General features: G+C 37.4%; 1 protein-coding gene and 1 pseudogene across 2 annotated transcripts in view; both read left to right on the forward strand.

Annotated features, from left to right (window-relative positions):
* Positions 1-21,213, forward strand: part of DISP1 (dispatched RND transporter family member 1) — a 182,211-nt gene that overhangs the window by 107,123 nt on the left and 53,875 nt on the right. For both annotated transcript variants that reach the window (XM_006171971.3, XM_006171972.3), the window contains one exon: positions 14,689-15,214. In XM_006171971.3, the coding sequence (XP_006172033.1) occupies positions 14,706-15,214 (509 nt within the window). In that variant the 5' untranslated portion in view covers positions 14,689-14,705. The remainder of the gene's footprint in view (positions 1-14,688; positions 15,215-21,213) is intronic.
* Positions 16,457-16,631, forward strand: LOC114006756 (NADH dehydrogenase [ubiquinone] 1 beta subcomplex subunit 1 pseudogene; annotated as a pseudogene).

Genomic DNA, 21,213 nt, shown 5'->3' on the forward strand with positions numbered 1-21,213 from the left:
GTATTATTACTTGTAGCAGTTTTTTTTTTTTTTTAAGTCTTAAATCTCCAACAGACTATCTCAAAGTGCTTTCATTGCTAAAATGCTGAATATTGGAATGATTTATTGAGTTACACTCATTCGGAACTGTTTGTTGTAATATACAAAAACAATGCAGAATATTTTCATGTACCTTCCATGATTTATGTAGTTTACATTTTAGACCTGAATTGACGAATCGTGAACATGAACTATTTACATTGAATATGAAAAATGTGTAATGTTTAAATGTCTGAAATGACTGACCTACAAAGCAGTTTAGAAAACACATGATAACCTTGCCTCAGTCTAGGAGATGATATGTATTATAAAATTGATTCACCCTGTATTTAAATCTAATCCCACTCTTGTCTTCGTTGTTCACATTGAACCTTTAGAGCAGGTCTTGGAAGATCAGCTTTTCAGTGTTTGCTGTGCATCAGTTTCTTTTCTTTTTCTTTTTTTTTTTTTTTTAACTTTTCATTCTAACTGCTTCAAGTTCTGGGATTGGATCTAATTGTTTTCACTGTATGATTCTTATAACTCAGTGGAGGTGATAGATAGCCTTGACAGACAGACTGTATGAACATTCCTGTTTTTTTAAAAATTTCAATTCATGTCACATTTTGAAACAGGAAGTTTTGTTTAGGATCAAGACAATGAACTGCTTAGCTTATCAGCCTTTTGTAAAAGGTATAAAACAAAACAAGTAAAATAAATCAGAAAAACTAGACTTGGAGGAGGGTGGCTCTTTGTTCTCTCCCTCTTAATTTCTGTTTTCATATTTTAATCACTCTTAAGTAGGCTTATGTATTGAGGCTCACATATTAGATTCCAGGAATACTATTCACAAGGAATATAGTAGGTGCTTATTATGTGATTGCTAAATAATAACATTTACCTATTTAAGTAAAATGTAATTTAATTATCTTTGTGAAAAAACAAGAATCTTCCATGAACAGTAAATATAATTTTGGCTCATTCTATATATTCAAGAAAGTGGATACAAGAATTTGCAAGCATTTGTAGTGATAAGTTTTACAAGGAATGAAAAAAGATTTATGAAAGTTGCACTCAGGCTCTTACTAAGAGTTAATTTACTGATCCAGTTCAAGTAAGAAAAAAAAAGTTTTTATAAATTGAATGTTTTTCTAAGCTTAAAGCAAACCTCAGGATGTCTTTAATTGTGTTTCATACAAATACCTTGAGTGATGTTTCCCTAGTTGCTCAGCAGACGAAAGGATACCCTTGAGACATTATTTGCTGGACTCTGCAGGGAAGAACCCATTTGGAGAACTGCTCTAGGAAATTTGATTTGCTACTTCTCAAACTTCACAAAACAGCAGGGAGTGGGGCCTTAGCATTTGTGGGAAAAGTTTAGATAATTCTAAGCGTTGTATTAAAAAACAACACACTACCATCTAAGTCAAACAACTTTTAAGTGCTTTATAGTGATTGATCTCAATTTTTGGCTTTATGAAAGACATTTTTAAGATTCTCTTACATTCTTTTGCCTCACAATATGTGGGAGTAGACTTTTCTTCGTTTGATTTACTTCAGTGATGGTTTTTTCCTTCAGGCTGCTAAATTTTGAGGTTTAGAGACGTGTGAAGTATTAAACATTCATGGTATCTTTAGACATGCTTGTTATCTGTTCAACAACATTAGTTAAGCTCAGTAACATGATCCGGTTTCTACTGGGGAGGAGCTATAGTGATACATTAGATTGCTCAATTGTAATGCTGCCCATTTATGATTTTTAGTTAAGGCAAAATAGTTTCATCCAAAATCTCATGGCCTAAAGACAGACTTATCACATCTTGAGGGTCCTGTTTATTATCAAAGCATCTTGTAATTCTTATTTGGCGGGAATGTGAGGTTAGAAAGCAGGTCTGGTATCTGGAGGCTGTCTGACCCTAGACTTGAAAAGTTTAAGATACTTAAAATGTAACCAGAAATCTTTTAATTTTTTAAAAAATTTTGTTTCTGGCATGGAATTTTAGGAAACATACTCTTTTATTAAAGGAGTTCCAGCTCATTTTAGAGATTGACCAGAGGTTGAAGATATACTTTTTCTTGAGAGTTATTAATAAATAAACCCATTAATTAAATGAGCTATTTCCTAATTGTCTTCTTCAGATGCTCTGTAATTAACTCAGGCTATGTGACGATTCATTTTCCATTCCCATAACATTGTTCACATAAATTCTGCACCCCTGTCTCACTTGCGCTGATGTCTTCTGAAGGCTTTCTCTTGGCTGCACCCTCGCTATTCACCCTTACAAGTGCTGTGGATGAAACCCCTTTTCACTGTACCCAAAAGAAAATAAGTAAGAGTAGTTAAATACTGTAAAGGACAATTAACAGGGAGTACCCGTTCTCAGTGTGGTTTAATATGTAGCAGTATTCAGTGTTTCAAGCAGTTTTTTCTTTCTTTCTTTCTTTCTTTATTTATTTATTTGGAGAGATTTTTTGCTATAGAGAGTGTGCATTCGCTAGACTGACAGACAGAGACAGACAGAGAGGCAGAAAGGGAGAAATCACCCCCCCCCAGGGGGGATGGCCACACCGCAATCCCTTCTCCATTCTCCTCTTGGGATCTTGGGCACGCATGCTCATGTGCCTGGCGTGAGTTTAAGCCACCGGATCCAGGACTCAAACCGCAGTCGACTATGTGGGAGTCCAGCGACATAGCCATTATGCTAACTGCTAGTCCCTCCAGCAGTATTTTCTAAATGGCAGATATTTTGAGTGACAGGTACTTGGTCTTACAAATTGATTGGGGTTTATTATATAAAGTAGAAATCAGTGGTTTTAAATCCTGACTGCATATTAGAGTCACCTGGGAAGCTTTAAAAAAATGCTGACATATTTCTTTATAATATGAATTAAATTAGAACCTCTGTCTCTTTTTTTTTTTTTTTTTTTTTGAGAGAGAGAGAGAGTTTTGTTACAGGCATGTGTGCTTGCCAGAGACACAGAGAGAAACAGAGAGAGAGAAAGTGAGCAGTCACCTCCCAGGGGAAATGCCCACACCGCAGTCACTTCTGCTCTATTCTCCTGTCAGGGTTTTGGGCATGGACACACACATGCCCGGTGAGTTTCAACCTGCTGGGTCTAAGACTCCAGTCGTGGCTAACTATGTGGAAATCCGGCACCTTTATCATATGCCACCTGCTAGCCTCTCTCTCTGTTTTTTAATTATCAAAGGCATTCTAATGTTTTAGCCAGGGTTGAGACTTGTTATAAACTTGTAATATTGTGAACATTTGTTGTATTTATTGCATTTTCTTCAAGACTTGTAGCAAAATCTAGATGAATCTCTTCACTGCTTCTTAGGTTAGATAACTGCTTACAGTTGGATTTGTTGATTTTTTTAGAAAAACAATGTTTTATTTGACATTTCTGATTATAGAAAGGTTCTCTAGTTTTATTTTTGTATTCCTGCATATATAAATTAGCATAATTCTGTAGACTTAGAATTCAAGAGAAAATTCGTACAACTTAGAGGAATTTAACTCATTTGAAGTAGGAACTTTCTTTAAAAATTTTTTATTTAACTTTATTTATTTATTTATATTTGACCAGAGAGGAACAGAGAGAGAGAGAGAGAAAGGGCAAGTGAGAAAACAAGCCGCCAGGTCCGGAACTCGAACAGTGGTCAGCCATGTGGTCATCCAACCCTTAACCACCATGCCATCTGGTGGCCCTCTGAAGTAGGAACTTTAAAATGTCAGAAGACCTTCTCTCTCTTTTTCTGTCTCTCAGGCACTGATGCTTATGTACTTATGAGTGTGGAGACAAGTGGTGAATATTGTATGGAATGATAATTTTTTTTTTTTTTGGAGAGGTTTTTGCTATAGGGCGCGTGCGCTTGCCAGACAGAGAGATACAGACAGAAAGCGAGAAATCGCCCCCCCATGGGGGATGGCTACGCCCCAATCCCTTTGCCTCTCTTCTCCTCTCCGGATCTTGGTTACACACGCACACGTGCCTGGCATGAGTTTTAAGCCACGGGGTCCGGGACATGAACCGTGGCCGACTACATGGGAGTCCAGCGACATAGCCATTACTCTAAATGCTTGTCCTTATAATTATTTTTTTTGAGAGAGAGATTTTTGCTATAGGGCGCATACACTCACCAGAAAGACGGTGAGAAACACACAGAAAGCAAGAAGTTACCCCTGCGGGGGCTGGTCATGCCACAGTAACCTTTCTCCTCCATTCTCCTCTTGGGACCTTGGACACACACACACACACACACACATACACACACACATGCACCAGGCGTGAGTTTTAAGCCACCAGGCCTGGGACTCGAACCACGGTTGACTACATGGGAGTCCAGCGACATAGCCGTAATACCTACTGCTGATCCCTGGAATGATAATTTTTATGGATGAACTTGGAAAAGATATCTCTGAAAACTGCTTTAAAAATGACAATAAAGTAATAGTGCTCTTGAAGTATATATTTAAGAATGAAAGTATTTAGAGGATGTAATGAACATTGTTTATCCAGGATTATAAAAGATAAACTTTATTTTAGCCCACATTTCTGTTCTCAAATAGACCTATTATAAAAGGTACATTGGACATAAAACAAAATTTGAAAAATGAGATTTATGTTTAATATGCCTCAGGCAAGGGACTGATAACCAGAATACACAGGGAACTCAAGCAACTTACTTGGGAAAAAAAAAAAAAAAAAGATTAACCCAATTAAAAGATGGGAAAATGAGCTGAACAAAAATCTTTCTAAGGAAGGCATACAAACAGCCAAAAAGCATGTGAGGAAATGTTTAACATCCCTCAGCATAAGGGAGATACAGAATAAAACCACAATGAGATTCCACCTAACCCCTGTCAGAATGGCAAAGACTAAAAATATAAAAAGTGATAAATGTTGGCAGGGATGTGATGAAAGGGAACTCTCCTACACTGTTGGGGGAATGTAAAATGGTTCAGCCACTGTGAAGAACAATATGGAGGTTCCTCAAAGATCTACAAATAGAACTACCATTTGATCCAGCAATCCCATTTCTGGATATCTACCCAAAGGACAGGAGAACACTCAGTTGGAAAAGTGCTTGCACATCAGTGTTTATTGCAGCATTGTTCACAATTGCTAAGACATGGAACCAACCTAAATGTCCACAAACAGATGAATGGATTGAAAAAGTGTGGCACATATACTCTGTGGAATACTACTCAGCCATAAAAAAACAAGACCATGACATTTGATAGAAAGTGGTCAGATATGGAGGATCTATTGCTGAGTGAAGCAAGCCAGGCTATGAAAGAAAGATATTATATGTATCCACTTAAAATATACTGACTATCCACACTTTATAGTAGAAATAGAAATATTGGAGGGCATAAAAGCAGTAGTTAGCAATGCTGAAGACTCTGTGGAACAGGGTAGGAGAAGGGAAGAGTACAGAGAAGCATAGCAAGAGAATAGAGAGGTATGATATTAGTGGGGCACAGAGATGGTTTATTACTTGTATAGTATTCTCAACTGGACTGGTCTGAGAAGTATTTCATGTTGGGTAAATTCTTTTTACAAGCAAAGTGATATATAGTGATTGAATGTTTAAAAAATAATGAGAATAAAAATAATAATCTGGAAAAAAATGAGATTTATGTTTCTACAATCCTGAAATTCCTATCATTCACCCCTATGGGTATAAATTGCAGTTTTGACCACATAACTCATTTTTAGTAATAATACTGCTTTCCAAATTTAGTGTTTTTGTTTTTGCTATAGTACATATTTACAATATTTTCTAAAGGCTACTTCTATAATTTTTTTTTGTTATTAATCTGGGGGAGAGTTTATCTAACAATTTTAATTTTTCTTCTATATCATTAAGCTGTTTATAAATACCATTACAAATTTTTGTAAAAAAACAAAACAAAACAAAACAAAAACCAACAAAACAACCTTCAAGTAGATAATGTTGTTACTTTAATGTTGTTACTTTAGGAAAATGACTTCCAGTGTATTCAGCTTATGCTTAAGGGACATAATAACAATAATGCCTTAATTTGTACTGTCCTTAGCAGTGTATAAAATATATGCGATTAGGTGAAGATGTCTTTAAGTGTTTTGCTTGGAGGAGTGGTTAATGGTAGAAAGTTCAAGAACTCAAAGAGAAATTTGAAAATTTGTCTCAGAAGGGAAGGTCATATTTCTTTATTAAGACCATCCTTTTTAGCTCCTTAAAAGAGCCTGATTTTTTTTTATTGAAAAAATATTACATTATTTTGAAATAGTCAAAATACCGAATGCTAACAAAGGTCAGTTTACTAGGTTACTTTTCCAAATTTGCATGTGACGCATGGGTGAATAACACCTCCCCTTAATTTAGTGACCTATGTCTCTGATACTGTTGAATGCTGATTGTACTCTTTTAAACTGTCTTGGGAAAACATGACTTCAGAGGCTATTTTTCATGTGGACCTTCACGTGGAATTTCATGTCAGTAGCCTCCAAGTAGTCCTCTTAATGCTAGCTGAAGTTGACATTGTCCTAGAGTCATCTTGAGGTAGTGGATGCGCTTTGCCTATAGAGGAATCATACTGGTCTGGGATTGAATCCCAGTAATGTGATTTGAGTAAATTAAAAGTTATGAGCCTCAATTTTCTCTGGTATGAGTTTAATAATATCTTCATAGGAGTATTACGAGAAAAGTGTTTGACATAGTGAGAAGATTTTTTTAAGTTTTTATTAATAATTAGCCTTGGAGAGGAAAATGTTCCTAGAGATAAAATCTGGCTGATGTCCTTCTACCATTCAGCTTTAATAGCCCCACAGCAGAAAATGCCTAAGGTACATTTCTGTGTCAGTTTCTCTTGGCATTAAGAGAAGCTATTTGTTTCTCTGGACATGTCACTAAATATTAATGGACCAGCTTGGTACCAGTGATCAGAAATGAGGCCATATTTTAGGATTAGCTTCAAGCAATTTTAGAGGAACCATTTTATAATAAAATACTAGGTTGTCAGAAAAGTCACGATGTATTTTTTTTCTATGCAAAAATGTGTCACGACTTTTCCGACAACTCAATAGGTTTAGTAAATAACGGATATAAGTACTACTCAGACTGCACATATATCTGAAGTGGAAAACGACTCACTTGAGAACTGTTTATATGCCCATCTTCTAATATCTAGGATTACTTGAGAGAGAGAGACAAAGTGCCCTATCCTGTTAACTGTACAAGGCTTATATATGTGAATTTACTAAAAAGATTAAAATCCTACCAGCTTGGGGCCAGCAGATGGTGTGGTGATTAAAGCATTGTATCTCATGGGACCAACAATTGGCATAATAGCTATGTCGCTGGAATCCCATGTGGCCACCGGTGGTTCGAGTCCTGGACTTGGTGGCTTGAACTCAGCCGGGTGTGTGTGCTTGTGTGCCCAAGATCTGGAGAGGAGAATGGAGGAGAAGGGATTGCTGCGTGGCCATCCCCCCTGGGGGGTGATTTCTCGCTTTCTGTCTCTGTCTCTCTCTGTCTTTCTGGCGAGTGCCCTACAGCAAAAAAAAAAAAAAACTCTAAAAAAACAAAGGCATTGTATCCCACATCGCCAACCACGGTTCGGGTCTCAGACCTGATGGCTTGAAAATCATGCTGGGCACATGTGTATGTATGCGTGCTCAAAATCCCAGGATGAGAATGGAGAAGAATAGATTGCAGCATGGATATTTCCCCTGGAGGGCGATTTCTCACTTGTCCTCTTCCTGGTTCTGTCTCTCTCAGGTGAATGTACATACCCTATAGCAAAACAAAAACAAAAACAAAAAACCTACCAGCTGTTACTTCCATGTGCAAACAGTATGTGAGTCATAAAATAAAGCATATTTAAACTTGGTTATCAGTTAGAACCTGTTGTTACAATTTATCGTTTTTCTCTGTCTTAATTAGAAAAACAGGCCTTTATTTCTCTGTCATTGTTACCATTTCCCTGCTTGTTTTATTCATCCTGCTTTAATTGTGCATCATCTTTTCATGACTTGGGCCTGATTCTCTGGTTGTCTCCCACCTTTGCTACACACAGTGTGCTCCAGGGACCAGCAGCAGGGCATGTTATTGGAGGCTGTTACCCACTGCCAGTGGACTGTAGCATAATCTCTATTTTAATTTTCGCAGATGATCCTTGTGCAAGCTCTGGTTTATTGTTTTGTATTCTAGCTAGTGAAACCATGCTCCACGGAGCAGCACTCTCCTGACAAAAATGGTTGGTTTCAAAATGGGATCTTGTTGACGGTCCAGTTTGCCATTAGTCTTAAATTTGGTTTAAGCATCTGGTGAGGCATAGGGTTATTCTAAAACACATCATCTGAGATTATGGAATGTAGTTCAACAGAAAGCTCTCTAAATCTTGGCCCCAGACTTCCTAGCCTCACCAATTGTCATGAGTATTGACTTTGGGCACCTTACTTAGATCAGATCAAGTTTTCTTTTGCAAGATGGTCATGCCTGCCACGCCTGTTTGTCTGAGAGCTATTAGAAGGATCAATTCAAGTGAGGTCATGTGTGTGAAAGTGCTTTGGAAATACCAGAGGTCTACTATTGTAACTGTTGATGGGGATGAAGATGATGTTCCTTCAGGCTATGTGAACCCTGTGTTTGTTAAGGATAGTGATAGCTTTGCTAAGTGGTTACTGTGGGGACTGGAACAAGTCTGTGTATTCTCTTTAGTATTACATTTAGATTTTAACTTGGCAGTTTTCTGGCCACGCTAGCAGTTCTGACTTCGAGATCCTAGTAGTTGCTGTGAGTTTTTTCCCTTAACACTCTAGATGTATTTGTATTCTGGAAGCCACTTAAATAGTGTGATTGCATCCTTTGGATAAATAATATGTCATTAACATATTTTGGTATACAGTGTGTTGCTGGATAAAATTTCCATAGTTCAAACGAATCCTACATTGATTATATGATAGCATTTGCAATGAGATGCTATTTTTGGTTTTTGAAGAATGATGATTTTCCTATGTTTTACAGATGAGAATTTACTGAGTTCCAAACAACAGTAGGATGTAATTGTTTTGAATCTTAATCACATGACTGATAACTTTTCTTTCTATATTCTAACCAGATTGAAATGTCTTTATTTCTTCTCTGTTTGTTTAAATAATTACAGGAGTAGTCATGGTACTTTTGTTTTATAGATAGCTTTGGTCCAACAAATAATCATTTATGTTTTCAGAAATTTGAACACCAGAAGATAAGGCATCTTAAACTCTTCAAATGAATATTTTTTTATTTTTCTGTTCTTACTCCTTAGCTCCATTTTTATTTCTTGTCTTATCCAATTACTTGCTGCATTGGGTAGGGGGTCATTGTAAAAGAATAGTTATATATCAAAAGATAAACAGTTTAAAATGTATCCAGAGAATGTATAATTATTCTTTAAGATAAAATCATTTTGTTTCTCTTTCTTTTTGTTTCAGTGATGATTACCTTTTGTACATTGTCAGTCACTGTGCTCAAGACTTTATATGTTGTTTTATTAATATTTTATTACTAAAAAATGACTTAAAATTTATAGTAAAAGTCACTAGCCGTACATGGAGTAAAATGTGAAAAAGTCTTTTCTAGTCTTCCAAATGGCACAGTCCAGCTCTCCAGCAGGAAACAGTATTAACATTTTCATATATCCTTCTAGAAATTATATACCTAACTTCTCTCTCTCACTCTCACGCACGCACACACGGACACACACAGACATATATGGACACACGCCTTTTTAACCAAATGAGTTCATACTACATAGGTTTTTCTACAGCCAAATTTTATTTTCACTTACTGATGGTCTTTGGACTTCTTTCTATAGCACCATACCTAGATCTAACTTACTCCTTTAAAAAAAAAAAAAAAGAATTTAAACCCATTTTGATGATAATTTAAATTGCGTCTAGTTCTCACTGTTACAGATCGTGCTAGCATCAAAATTCTGATGCATACATACATGTTTACATCTTGTTCAAGTATATCCAAAGGATAACATCCTAGTAAACTTGTGAAAGGATAGAAACATTTTAAATTGTGATAAGTAGTGCCTCCTTGCTATCTTAGATGGTTGTACCAATTTACGTTTCAAACAAATTTAACTTTAAGAAACCAAGAGTTAGAGGCAGTAGAGAATTTAAATACCTTGACCCAAAGTTCTCAAAGTTAGCAGCTAGTAAAGTTAGCTTTCAAACTCAGAACTAACCATGCTATTTTTTCTGAGCTTCAGTGTTTCAGTTGCCATTTTGAAGTATAATTTTGATTAGAAAGCTAGAAAGTATTAATTATATTTTTATCAATAATTTTATACACTTAAGCAATAGTGATAACTCCCACATTATGAATGTATAGCCCTTTATGGTTTTCAAAACATTTTTACATTCGCATAGTAATCCTACCCTGAATTCTACGTGTTGAAGAACTGGGACTCAGAGAAAAAAGCTGAGTATTTTGAAATATAATATAAAGATGGTCCTTAATTAAAGACCTCATAGCTCCCAAACTGCTAAATCACTCAGGACATAAAAATGCTTGCAGAAAAGGTGAAATAGGGGGTATGAGATTAGTGACTCTGAATGTGTTGATATTGGCATGTTCACGAGTAGCAGGAAATGCAGTAAAATATGGGGTGTGGAGTCCATCACACGTTAAGCCAGTGTGTCAAGAATAACTTGGCGTCTGCTTTGGGTGTTATGGCTCTAGGGAGAACAGGTGATTTCAACATGAGCGTCTTTTAAAGTTACTCCTTATTTATTTATTTTATTTAATTTTTGGAGAGGTTTTTGCTATAGGGCACGTGCACTCACCAGAAAGACAGAGCGAGACAGAGAGACAGAAAGCAAGAAATCACCCCTTCAGGGGGGACCAGCCATACTGCAATCCCTTCTTCTCCATTCTCCTCTCAGGATCTTGGGCACACACGCCCAACGTGAGTTTAAGCCACCGGGTCCAGGACTCAAAGCATGGTCAACTACATGGGAGTCTAGCAACATAGCCTTTACGCCAACTGCTGGTCCTAAAGTTACTCCTTATTTTTGACCCAAAACATATTTTAAGCTTCCATCATAAATGCTGTTGTCACTGTATTAATAATCACATAGAACAAATTTGTTTTCAATTCTTAAAAAACAAAGCAAAGTAATAAAAGCTCTTTCTTTATATGGGTTTTAGGGTCCATTCTTGACTTCAGGTTGAAATTTCTCTGCTAAACTTAATCCATTTGCTTTTTTTTTTTTTTTTAAGATTTTTACCATAGGGTGCGTCCATATGCTGGCGAGACAGAGAGAGGGAAAGTGAGACATACTCCTCCAGGGGGGTGGCTGATGCAGTCTCTTCTCCTCCTCTCTCCTTTTGGGATTTTGGGCACTCACGCACATGCAATAGTGTGGTTTTCAAGCCTCTGGTTCTGGGACTCAAACCTTAGTCGGCCTTGTAAGAGTCTAGTACCTTAACTACTATGCCACCTGCTGGCACCAATCCATTTACATTCTTAAAACACTTATTTTTGTTTTCGTTTTTAAATTGTTTTTACTTGTATTTTTTACTTTTTTATGAAGTCAAGTTAATTTTTCTCATTTTATGATTTAAGAAACTAAATCAGAGAAAGTTCGTGTGACTTGCTTCAAATACAAGCCAAAGTCAGAGTTCAGGTTATTCTTTACTATCCACTGGTTCCTACTTTATTACAAGAAGTCTCCAAGTTACAAAACAGGTTGTGTTCCAGAAATTCATTTGTAAGTCAGTTATCTGGCACTTGAACTGCGTTTTACCACAATGGTGGAAAAAAAAAAAAAGGTTATAAATGGTGATTAGGTCCCTCAGCTGGCCTACAAGAATCTACTTAACTCTTGTATAACCACAAAATGATGCATTTGCAATAAAAATAAACGGGAATGAGTTATGATTCTAGTTAGAAAGAAAAAGAAAAATTCTTTTTTCCTGAGAAAAAGCAGGTTTAATTAGAAGATAAGAAAAAAGGATGAAAATTGTGAAGCATCTAGGGGATTTCATGGTACTTTGAAAGGTATTAGAGGTTGATGACACTCTGTGGTAAGCCAAGCTTCACTTTAAAACACTTGACGTTAGATGCTTCTTACTAGTATAACTCATCTAACAGCTGTGGTTAGAGTCGACTGGACTGATTGAATTAAATAGGAAAAAAATAGGCTTTACCATCGTGGGATGATAAAAACAGACCAAGAAACCAGAAGTATCCCTTGCTTCTGTCCTCCTGACAGAGAGGACAGGAGGCATTGTTAATTTTCCCATGCAGCCCAGCAGATCCTGTCAGCCAAGCTAGCTTGGCTGAGGTCCGGAGAGAAGGTTTTAGAGCCTGGATTTCAGGTGGAGGATAGAGAAAATGTGCACCTCCAGTTATTTCTGTGTATGGAGTGTGTGTGCAATGACAATTTTTAATTCTGGGAAATAATTGCGTTGATCTCATCTAGTGATTGCTTCCTATATTATCCAGCATTTAGATAAACATCTTAAATTTCAATTAGCTTTTTTTAAAAAAAAGTCTAGGGCTTCTTTAGATGCCCTTTAATTTATATTTTATTGTTTTCAAGACATTTACATGCAACTTTCTGTTTTGTTAACAAAAGGGAGGATATGGTCTTTCATAAACAGAAGCTAAAATGAGCAGATCTGGCTGAGACGGCACATTTAGGACGTGATAGGGAAGGACTGTGGTTTGAACCTCCTGGCTTGGGGTAGTGCTGTTGCCAGTCGATGTTCCTACCTTGTCTTCCTGCTATTAGGGCAGACATTTAACTGCAGTTGCTTTGTTAGGGGTATTGTTAGAGTATTTTATACCGCACATTTATACCCAAGTGGTTTATTAAAGAAGAGAGCAAATGGACTTACTATAATTCAAAATCCCTTTCGATGGTCATTATAAAAGGAAGTTCAGGATTTTCAGGCCTTTCTCAAAAGAGATGAGACTGTTGAGTGAAGTCTCATCTACTTGATTTTATATTTCTTTTGATGTTGTAAATGTTTTCTCTTTCCACTGGAATAATTTATAGAGAAGTTTTCATGTCTGCATTAATTCCTCCATTTCTCATTGTGTGATATTTATTTAACTGGACTTGTGTGCCTGCTGTCTACGTGTGTGTGTGTGTGTGTGTGTGTTTGAGAAGATTGTTGTGAAAACTAAATAAATTACTCATGCCAGATTTACACCCAAGTATGATGAGTATCTTCTGAGTGCTGAAATCGAAACATCATGCATTCTTTTTGTGTGCTCTGCTCAGAAATGCCTTATTGAATAGTTAGATATTGGTTAAAAAAATGTGCATAGGAATCCTCCTGTGGGTGATTCAGGTTTGTCGGTTAGGTTACCATGTACTCAGACTGAAAGAGAATAATCTTTTTCTGGTGATCTGTGTGTCTATCAGAGGTAGGGAGAGACTGGAGAGAGATTTCTCCAGAAACTGTTACGTCTTTTTAGAAAAATGTCATGCCAGAGGATTAGTGAATCAAATTATAATTTTCTTTTTTTTTTTTTATTGTTGAGTTTCATGAATGAGTTAAATAGGCCAATAGCATTTGATGACCCATTTTTCTTACTGTAAATCCCCAGATTTTAAATGCTACTTTAAGGGTGGTAGAGTAGGCAAGGGGAGAGGGAGGGAGTTGTTTGTTTTTGTTTTTGTTTATTGACTGGACAACCAGCTATTGGCAATTTGAGCATGAAAGGGTTTTCTTGTATGTTGATGGTCTTGACTTTTTGGCAGAAGGAATAGAAATCTTATTTGAAACAAATTTTATTCATAATATTATTCTTCTCATGTATAAGTAATATTAGCTGTAGTATTATATAACATAGAAAAAATTAGTGAATTTTTGGGCAACTTATATGGCATGTTTATTTTTATACTCATTGATTTAGAGGATAAACTTTTGTGCTGATATTTTGGCTGGCAGAATTCTTAGTTTAGCTGGCTAGTTTTTGTTTCCTTTTTATTTATTCTTATTCTGTGGCTTGAGTAACTTAGGAAAAGTCATATGTTCTTGAGATTTTTCCTAAGACATAAACAATTCTTAAAATTATTTTAACTTATACAGTCAACCCGTCCTGTTTGTGGGTTCTTCATCCTGTAATTCAACCAACTGTAGATGCAGAGGGCCACCTGCAAAGGACTTGGGCGTTTGTAGATTTTGGTATCTATGGGGAGTCTGTAACTGGTCCCCTGCAGATATCAAGGGATGACTATGCAACTAATTACTTTCAGAGTGGTCTTTCATTTTGCTCATCCCCCCTCAATCAAAACATGCAAGCATTATACTGTTGAGAAGTTGAAGGATGATACTGGTAACCTCTCTCCAAAATGTTCTAGTTCTAAACTGATACATGCACATCTAGGATGAGGACAGTTAAGAAGGACACTGAAAGGAACCATGTGTGTGGAGGGGTGCTACTCAGTGGCAATAAGAGAGTTCTAAAGGTGCATGAGCAGCTGGAGTAAGGAAAAGGAACACCACCAGTACATTGACTGGTTCCGTTATAGAAGCTGCTGGATCTCCACCACTCACAGATCCTACAAGAACACTCATTTTCAAAGAGCTGTTTTTAAGTATCTTACTTGTGTCTCTCCAGTCTGACTAACTGGATAATTTTAATTTTATATCATCTTCCTTCTCAGGGTCAAGAAATTGGAGCATGGCTATGAGCAATGGAAACAGCGATTTTGTGGTTCTGAGCAATGGCAGCATCACAACCAGTGCTACCAACCCTAGTCCCCTCACCCCCTGTGATGGAGACCTTGCAGCCCAGCAGCTCACACCCAAAGAAGCCGCAAGAACAAAAGTGAGTCCAAATGGATGCCTGCAGCTGAATGGCACAGTTAAATCATCCTTTCTGCCTTTAGACAACCAAAGAACGGCTCAGATGTTACCCCAGTGCTGCCATCCTTGCCCATACCATCACCCTTTGACTAGCCATAGCAGTCACCAAGAGTGCCATCCTGAGGCTGGCCCTGCAGCACCCTCTGCTTTGGCCTCGTGTTGCATGCAGCCACACTCAGAGTATTCTGCATCTCTTTGTCCAAACCATTCACCTGTGTATCAGACTGCGTGCTGTCTTCAGCCCTCTCCATCCTTCTGCCTGCATCATCCGTGGCCTGACCATTTTCAGCATCAGCCTGTTCAACAGCACATAGCCAACATAAGGTGAGTGCTTTGGAAATTTTGCTGGCCTTTAGTGTTCAACTGATTCCACATGGACCTGACTACTGCTTGTGTTTATTTCCCCAAAAGGAGAAGAGAAAAATGTGTTGGGGAAAGAACATAGATGAAAATGCACATTTTGTGTGAGGTCTATTAAAATGCAAATAAAACAATGTGTTTATTTTATTTATTGATTTCTTAAGCCCTCCCTTCCCATCTTCCTACCAGCTGGTTAGAAATCCCTACTATACCTTGAATTATGAAGTTTAGTAAAAAGGTTTATCATTAGCAGTTTCCATTATTGTACATGGGAAATATATTTGTGGTAGGATTACCTAAAGAGTCTTTTTAGACAGGGTCTGACTGTGTTGCCCAGAGCAACCTTGAGCTCCCGATCCTCCTGCCTCCACCCTCTGAGTCACTGAGTCATGCCACTGTATCCAACCCCTCCTTTTTCTTTTTTTGTTTGTTTTTTTTTGCTATAGGGCATGTACGCTCACCAGAAAGACAGAGAGAGACAGAGAGATAGAAAGGGGAAAATCTCCCCACTAGGGGGGATGGCCACACCACAATCCTTCTCCTCCATTCTCCTCTCGGGATCTTGGGCATGCATGCATATGCGCCCGGTGTAAGTTTAAGCCACCAGGTCTGGGACTCAAACTGCGGTTGACTACATGGGAGTTCAGCGACATAGCCATTATGCTAACTGCTGATCCCCCGAACCCCTCCATTTTTTATTATAGTGTATAAATAGGGGACCAGCAGCAGGTGGATGGTGGTTAAAGTGCTGGACTCCCCCATGGACAACTGTGTTCAAGATATAGCAGCTAGCTTTTTCACTTTCTCTCATCAAATTAAAAAAATAATAATAAATAGAATTAAATAAATAAATATTTAAAAATGTTTAAGTAGTTGATTTTAGAAGTATGTAATCATAAATTCTTATGTTTTTAAATTTTATGGGTGCAGAATGTAAGATGAGATAGATAGCTCCACATTTGAAGTTCCTTTAAAAAGTCACAAAGTATTAAAGCTATGGGCAAATAACCAAATTTTTCAGTATGACAGGTTGTGCCAAGATTTTCAGGATTTCAACTTAGCGCTTCTCTGTGACCTAATTGGAAAGCAATGAGAGCCCTCTGTACAGTTTAAATAAAATGTCATTAAAAAAATAAACTGCTGAATGGGTGGCTGAGCTCACCACTGCCCTTGGTCCTGGGTTGTGGATGTCGGGCCTCAGCAGTTATGGTGAACTTACTTCAGATTGTGCGTGACCACTGGGTTCATACACTAGTCCCTAGGGGATTGTCTTTGGAAGTTATCTAGACAGAAAGAATGACGAAAAGTTAACTGCCTTCAGGACAAGAATATGGTCATTAAGAGGGAATTTAAACCCAGTGGAAAAGTTATCTGGAAGTAAAGGCTACAACTGAATCAGAGAATATTCCCACTTTAAAGTTTATGAGAGAAATAAAACGCCTTTTATTATTTAATTTGAAAAAGTATTTAAAAATGATATTCAGGAATCTTTTAAAGAACCCTAGAAGCTATAAGATGGTATAGTACAGCAGAGTACAAAATATGGACAATTCGATGCACATTCGAAAAAATAACTAGTAGAACTATTAACACATGTGCATGTTGCATGCCTTGAAAACCCTTCTGTAGCCCACAAAAATATACATTGATTACATGTACACCAGAAATCATATCATAACTAAATTTTAAAAATAAAGTAAAATAAATCCTCTTTCCCCAAAATATGTCATTTTATCCAACAGAAAAGTTGTAGAAGAAAATGAAGTTTGAATATTAATTGCCAGAGGGCATTTATGTTTACCTGAGAGAGAGAGATAGAGAAAGAGAGAGAGAGGAAGAGAGAGAGAGAGAGGGAAAAGGCACCCTCACTGGGGTGTGGTCACACCATAATTCCTTCTCCTCTATCTCTCCATTCTGTTGGGATTTAGGATACTCAAGCATGTGCGTGCGCGCACACACACACACACAGACACACACACCTGTGCAGGGTCTGGGACTCGAACTGAGGTTGGCCATTGGGATTTAGCTTCTCTTAAGCACTAGTGGCTATGGGGCTGGCTCAAAAATAGAATATTCTGAAGGAAATTTTTTATATTTGGAATTTTATCTTAAGAATTTGAGCTTTTTGAATAACTTTTTAATAGACTTAGAATCTTTTAAAGAACCCTAGAAGCGGATGGTATCTGTCCAGCTGTGTATTGCATACTTACTGGTTTTTAGGAGTTACTTCCCTGTTTTCTACACTTACTTAATTAACAATAGTTACTGAATATATGTGCCTCAGGCATCGAGTATATACTTCTCAACAAGCTTTAGTTTTCATTTATAGATTCTTGCCCTCAAACCCTTTATTCAGCCATTAATTAACATGACTCATTAAGAACACAGGGGAATTCAAAAAGACAGAAAATGATCTCTCCTTACCTTGAGACAAAGTCTGTCTAACAAGTCTTACATCTAGCTGATCATCAGAATCGCCACTGGGAGGGGCCGGCAGGTGGCATGGTGGTTAAAGGCACTGGACTCCCACATGGCTGACCACGGTTGAGTCCTGGACCAGGTGGCTTGCTTTCTCTCTTTCTCACTCTGTCCCTCTCTGATCAAATTTAAATAAATAAATAAAGTTAAATAAAATAATTGTTAAAAAAATGTATCACCAGTGGGAGTGAAAAATAAAATAATAAAAAGAAGACATTTTTTCTGCAAATGGCAAAGAACTCTAAGAGTTCCTAAGTGGGAAGAATCCTTGGCAAGGAGTGGCCCTTGAAGAATGACTAGGAATTAATGAAGGGACTGGAAAAGGCAGAACATGGAGAGTAGGGAAGAGTTGTAAGGGAAAAAAAGCTAGCAAAAATAAAAAATAAGAAGTTAAAAGGTTAAGAGAGCAGAACTGTTAGAGTAGAGAGTCATTTGGGTTGGTCATGAGAGAGAGCTTTTCTTGATTCTGCATCCTGAATGCAGTCCAGTTGTCTAAAAAGCTACATGGTAATGGTCTGTGCTTTATCCTCCAGAAAGCTGGAAAATACTTCGAGCCAGTGGTGTTCCGTGTGTGCTGGTTGAAGCAAGTTTCAAATTATTCATTTGGGATCCTCTTATTGCCACAGTAAAGTGAAAGGGTAATGGTATTATTGCACAATTAATAAGGAGTTCTGCATCCAAAAATAGCATACGGGATTTCTGAGCTAAACCGTACTTACCTTTTTTAATTTGGTGTTGCAAAATAGTCTTGACTGTAACAGAGGACTCTGTAAATGATACTTGGCAATGCCACAGGCTTATTATCATGATAGAGAACCTAGGATATTTTTGAGTATGGGCCAAATGCGTTTTATTTCTCTGGAAGTGATTTCATAGACAGATGGTCACTTTGAATGTTTCCTGTGACCCGCTGGAAGAATTAGAGCTGAGCAGAGTGAAGACTGCTTGACATAGATAGAACCATGGAACCTGGCATGAGCATAGCCCATATAGGTTAACTCAGCATTGTCCCTGCCACCCCATTTGTTTCAACTGTATAATTTTTGTAACCTCTGTTTTCTTTCTTCTTCAGTTCTTTGTTCATTTTCCAATGTCTGAATCTGTTTTCGCCTTAGGACTTAGTTGCTTTTTGTGAGGGGACCTCTTCTTCTTAACAACTGAGGAATAAGAATTCTTGTGTCACCTTAAAAGATCTACCACTTGAACTCATATGCATTTTGTATATGTTGTATCATAACCTCTGGGAGTAAAGTTATAGCTGAGTGTCACTTCCCCAAGTGTCTTCCATTATTGCACCTGGACTGCACTGACCCACCCATCCCCCTTTCCTTAGCCCTGGGTGGTGATTCTGTTTTGTTTAGCCAGGTAATTTGAACCAAAAATGACTTAGAACACTTTATCAACATTGTGACCTGAACCTGGGCATTGATACAGATCCCAGAGTTACCCAGATGTTTCTCTAAGATGTAGAGCAATGAATGGAGAAATTCAAGTTTAGTTATTCACTTTCTTAGCAAGTGTTTAATGAGTACTTACTGTGAGGTTCTAGAAACAAAGGCAACCAAACACTGCAAGCTCTGACTTCAGAGACTTGGAGGTAATGTGGACAGGGTAGGACACTAAGATTTCTGCATGGGCTGGCCGTAGGTCAGTTGTTGTCTTTGATCCATAAATATTCTGAATAACTCTTGTGTTCCCTGGAACATAGACGTTAAACACCAGTGCTTTTGCAGGGGTATAGGCCATACAAAATGAGAATGAAGCTATACGGTTTTACAAATTCATATTCCCCTTTTCCTATTTTAGCATTACATTGTTAGTAATAGAAAAATAATCATGATGTAAATGATTATCTCTGTAGGACTGCTGGCAGGTGACCTTTGCAAGGAACAGTGAAACTGCTTTCTGCAGACTTTGCTATTCAGTAGGATCCAATAAAAATGAAAAAACTGAGTTCTTCAGTTGTATCAGTCACATATCAAGTACTTAATATCAATAGCTTTAGAGGCTAGTAGTGCCCATGTTGGACAGCACAGATGAAAAACATTTCCTCATTGTAGAAAGTTCTGTTGGATAGGGCTACCTTTCTTGGCTCTGTTAAAATAACCAAGATCCCTTTTCAATCTATGTGGCAGCAAAGGGAACTCATGATGTAGAGTAACAGAACTGTCTGACAGTGGATACCCTTTTTGTCAACATAATTCTAGTTAACTAGGGTTTGATTGTATCTTACTTAATACATAACAAAGAAATGGCAAAAGATAAGTCCATTTTCTTAAAAAAAATCCGAAGGACTAAAGCCGTATATTAGAAAAAAATTGTGTAGCAGGTGTGTGATATCTTTTAGAATCTTCTAGAAGCCACAGTTATATCCCACAAAAGTCACTGCACAGCGTTGTTTATATCAATCAAAGCAAAAGTATCAGCTTTTATTTAGTTTATAGTTGCCTGGGCTTTTTGTAAGTAGGTCTAAAATACAAGTGTGAAGACATAATTTTTCTTAAGAGAGATAAGTGCAGCCAGCCTCTAGAAGCTGTCACTGAAGCTACTTCATGACTCAGTTTTCTTCTCTCAGACCCCTCTCCTCCCCTCACAACAGGAGATCATAAGAGCGTGGGCTTTGGGAGGCAGGCGCTGCATCAGAATGCTGGCTCTGCCATTTACTGGCTTTGTGCTCTTAGGTTTAACCTTGGTTTATCCCTCTCGGCCTTAGTGTCCATTTCTGTGGAAACAAGAGTCGCAGTAGTTACCTTGCACGCAGCCTCATACCACATACTGATCTCCCTTCGCTTCTCCATTTCTTGTTCTTTTCATTTTCTTAAGTTTTTAGTTGTTCTTTGCTGGCTGTGTTAATCCTGTTGGTACTGGTTCAGAAATGAAGTAACGATTCCCGGTTTAAATAAATACAGGATATATTCTTCTTCATTCTTAATTTAGAAAATACACGCTTCACCCCCATCAACCTGTAAGAATGAACAAGTGGAATGGATGGTCACTAATTCACCTTCTGGAAGAGAAGAAAGGGTTATTGAGAATCAATGGGTTTCCCCAGCCCCAAAAGAGAGCCTTTATGCTAATTATATGATCTGATTATGATAGTTGATTTTAGAAGTCTGGTGAGACTTAATCTTGATTTCACTGAAACCAAGGTTTATTTTTACATTCCTTAAAATAGTCAAATTAACTTTTTAAAAAGGGATAATGTTTGTAAAATTTAGAATGTTCCAAGCTTGCTTGCCAAAGTCAGTCAGTTTGGCAGTCAGATCGAATGAAGGCCTATTTTATTAGTAAGACTTCTTTCTGAGAGTTCTCCTTTATATTATAAATGAACAGATTTTAGAGTGTGCTATGCCTCATGGAATGTATTGCACAATCTGTAACACATTTCAGAATTTGAGCCATGGTCATCTTTTACCTTAATAATAAATGTCAGGAAACAATGCACTCTTTATTTTAGAAAATTAATTCATTTAAAATTTTGGAAT

This window comes from Tupaia chinensis, unplaced genomic scaffold (genome assembly GCF_000334495.1).
Source record: "Tupaia chinensis unplaced genomic scaffold, TupChi_1.0 Scaffold150175_1, whole genome shotgun sequence".
NCBI classification, from domain to species: Eukaryota; Metazoa; Chordata; class Mammalia; order Scandentia; family Tupaiidae; genus Tupaia; species Tupaia belangeri.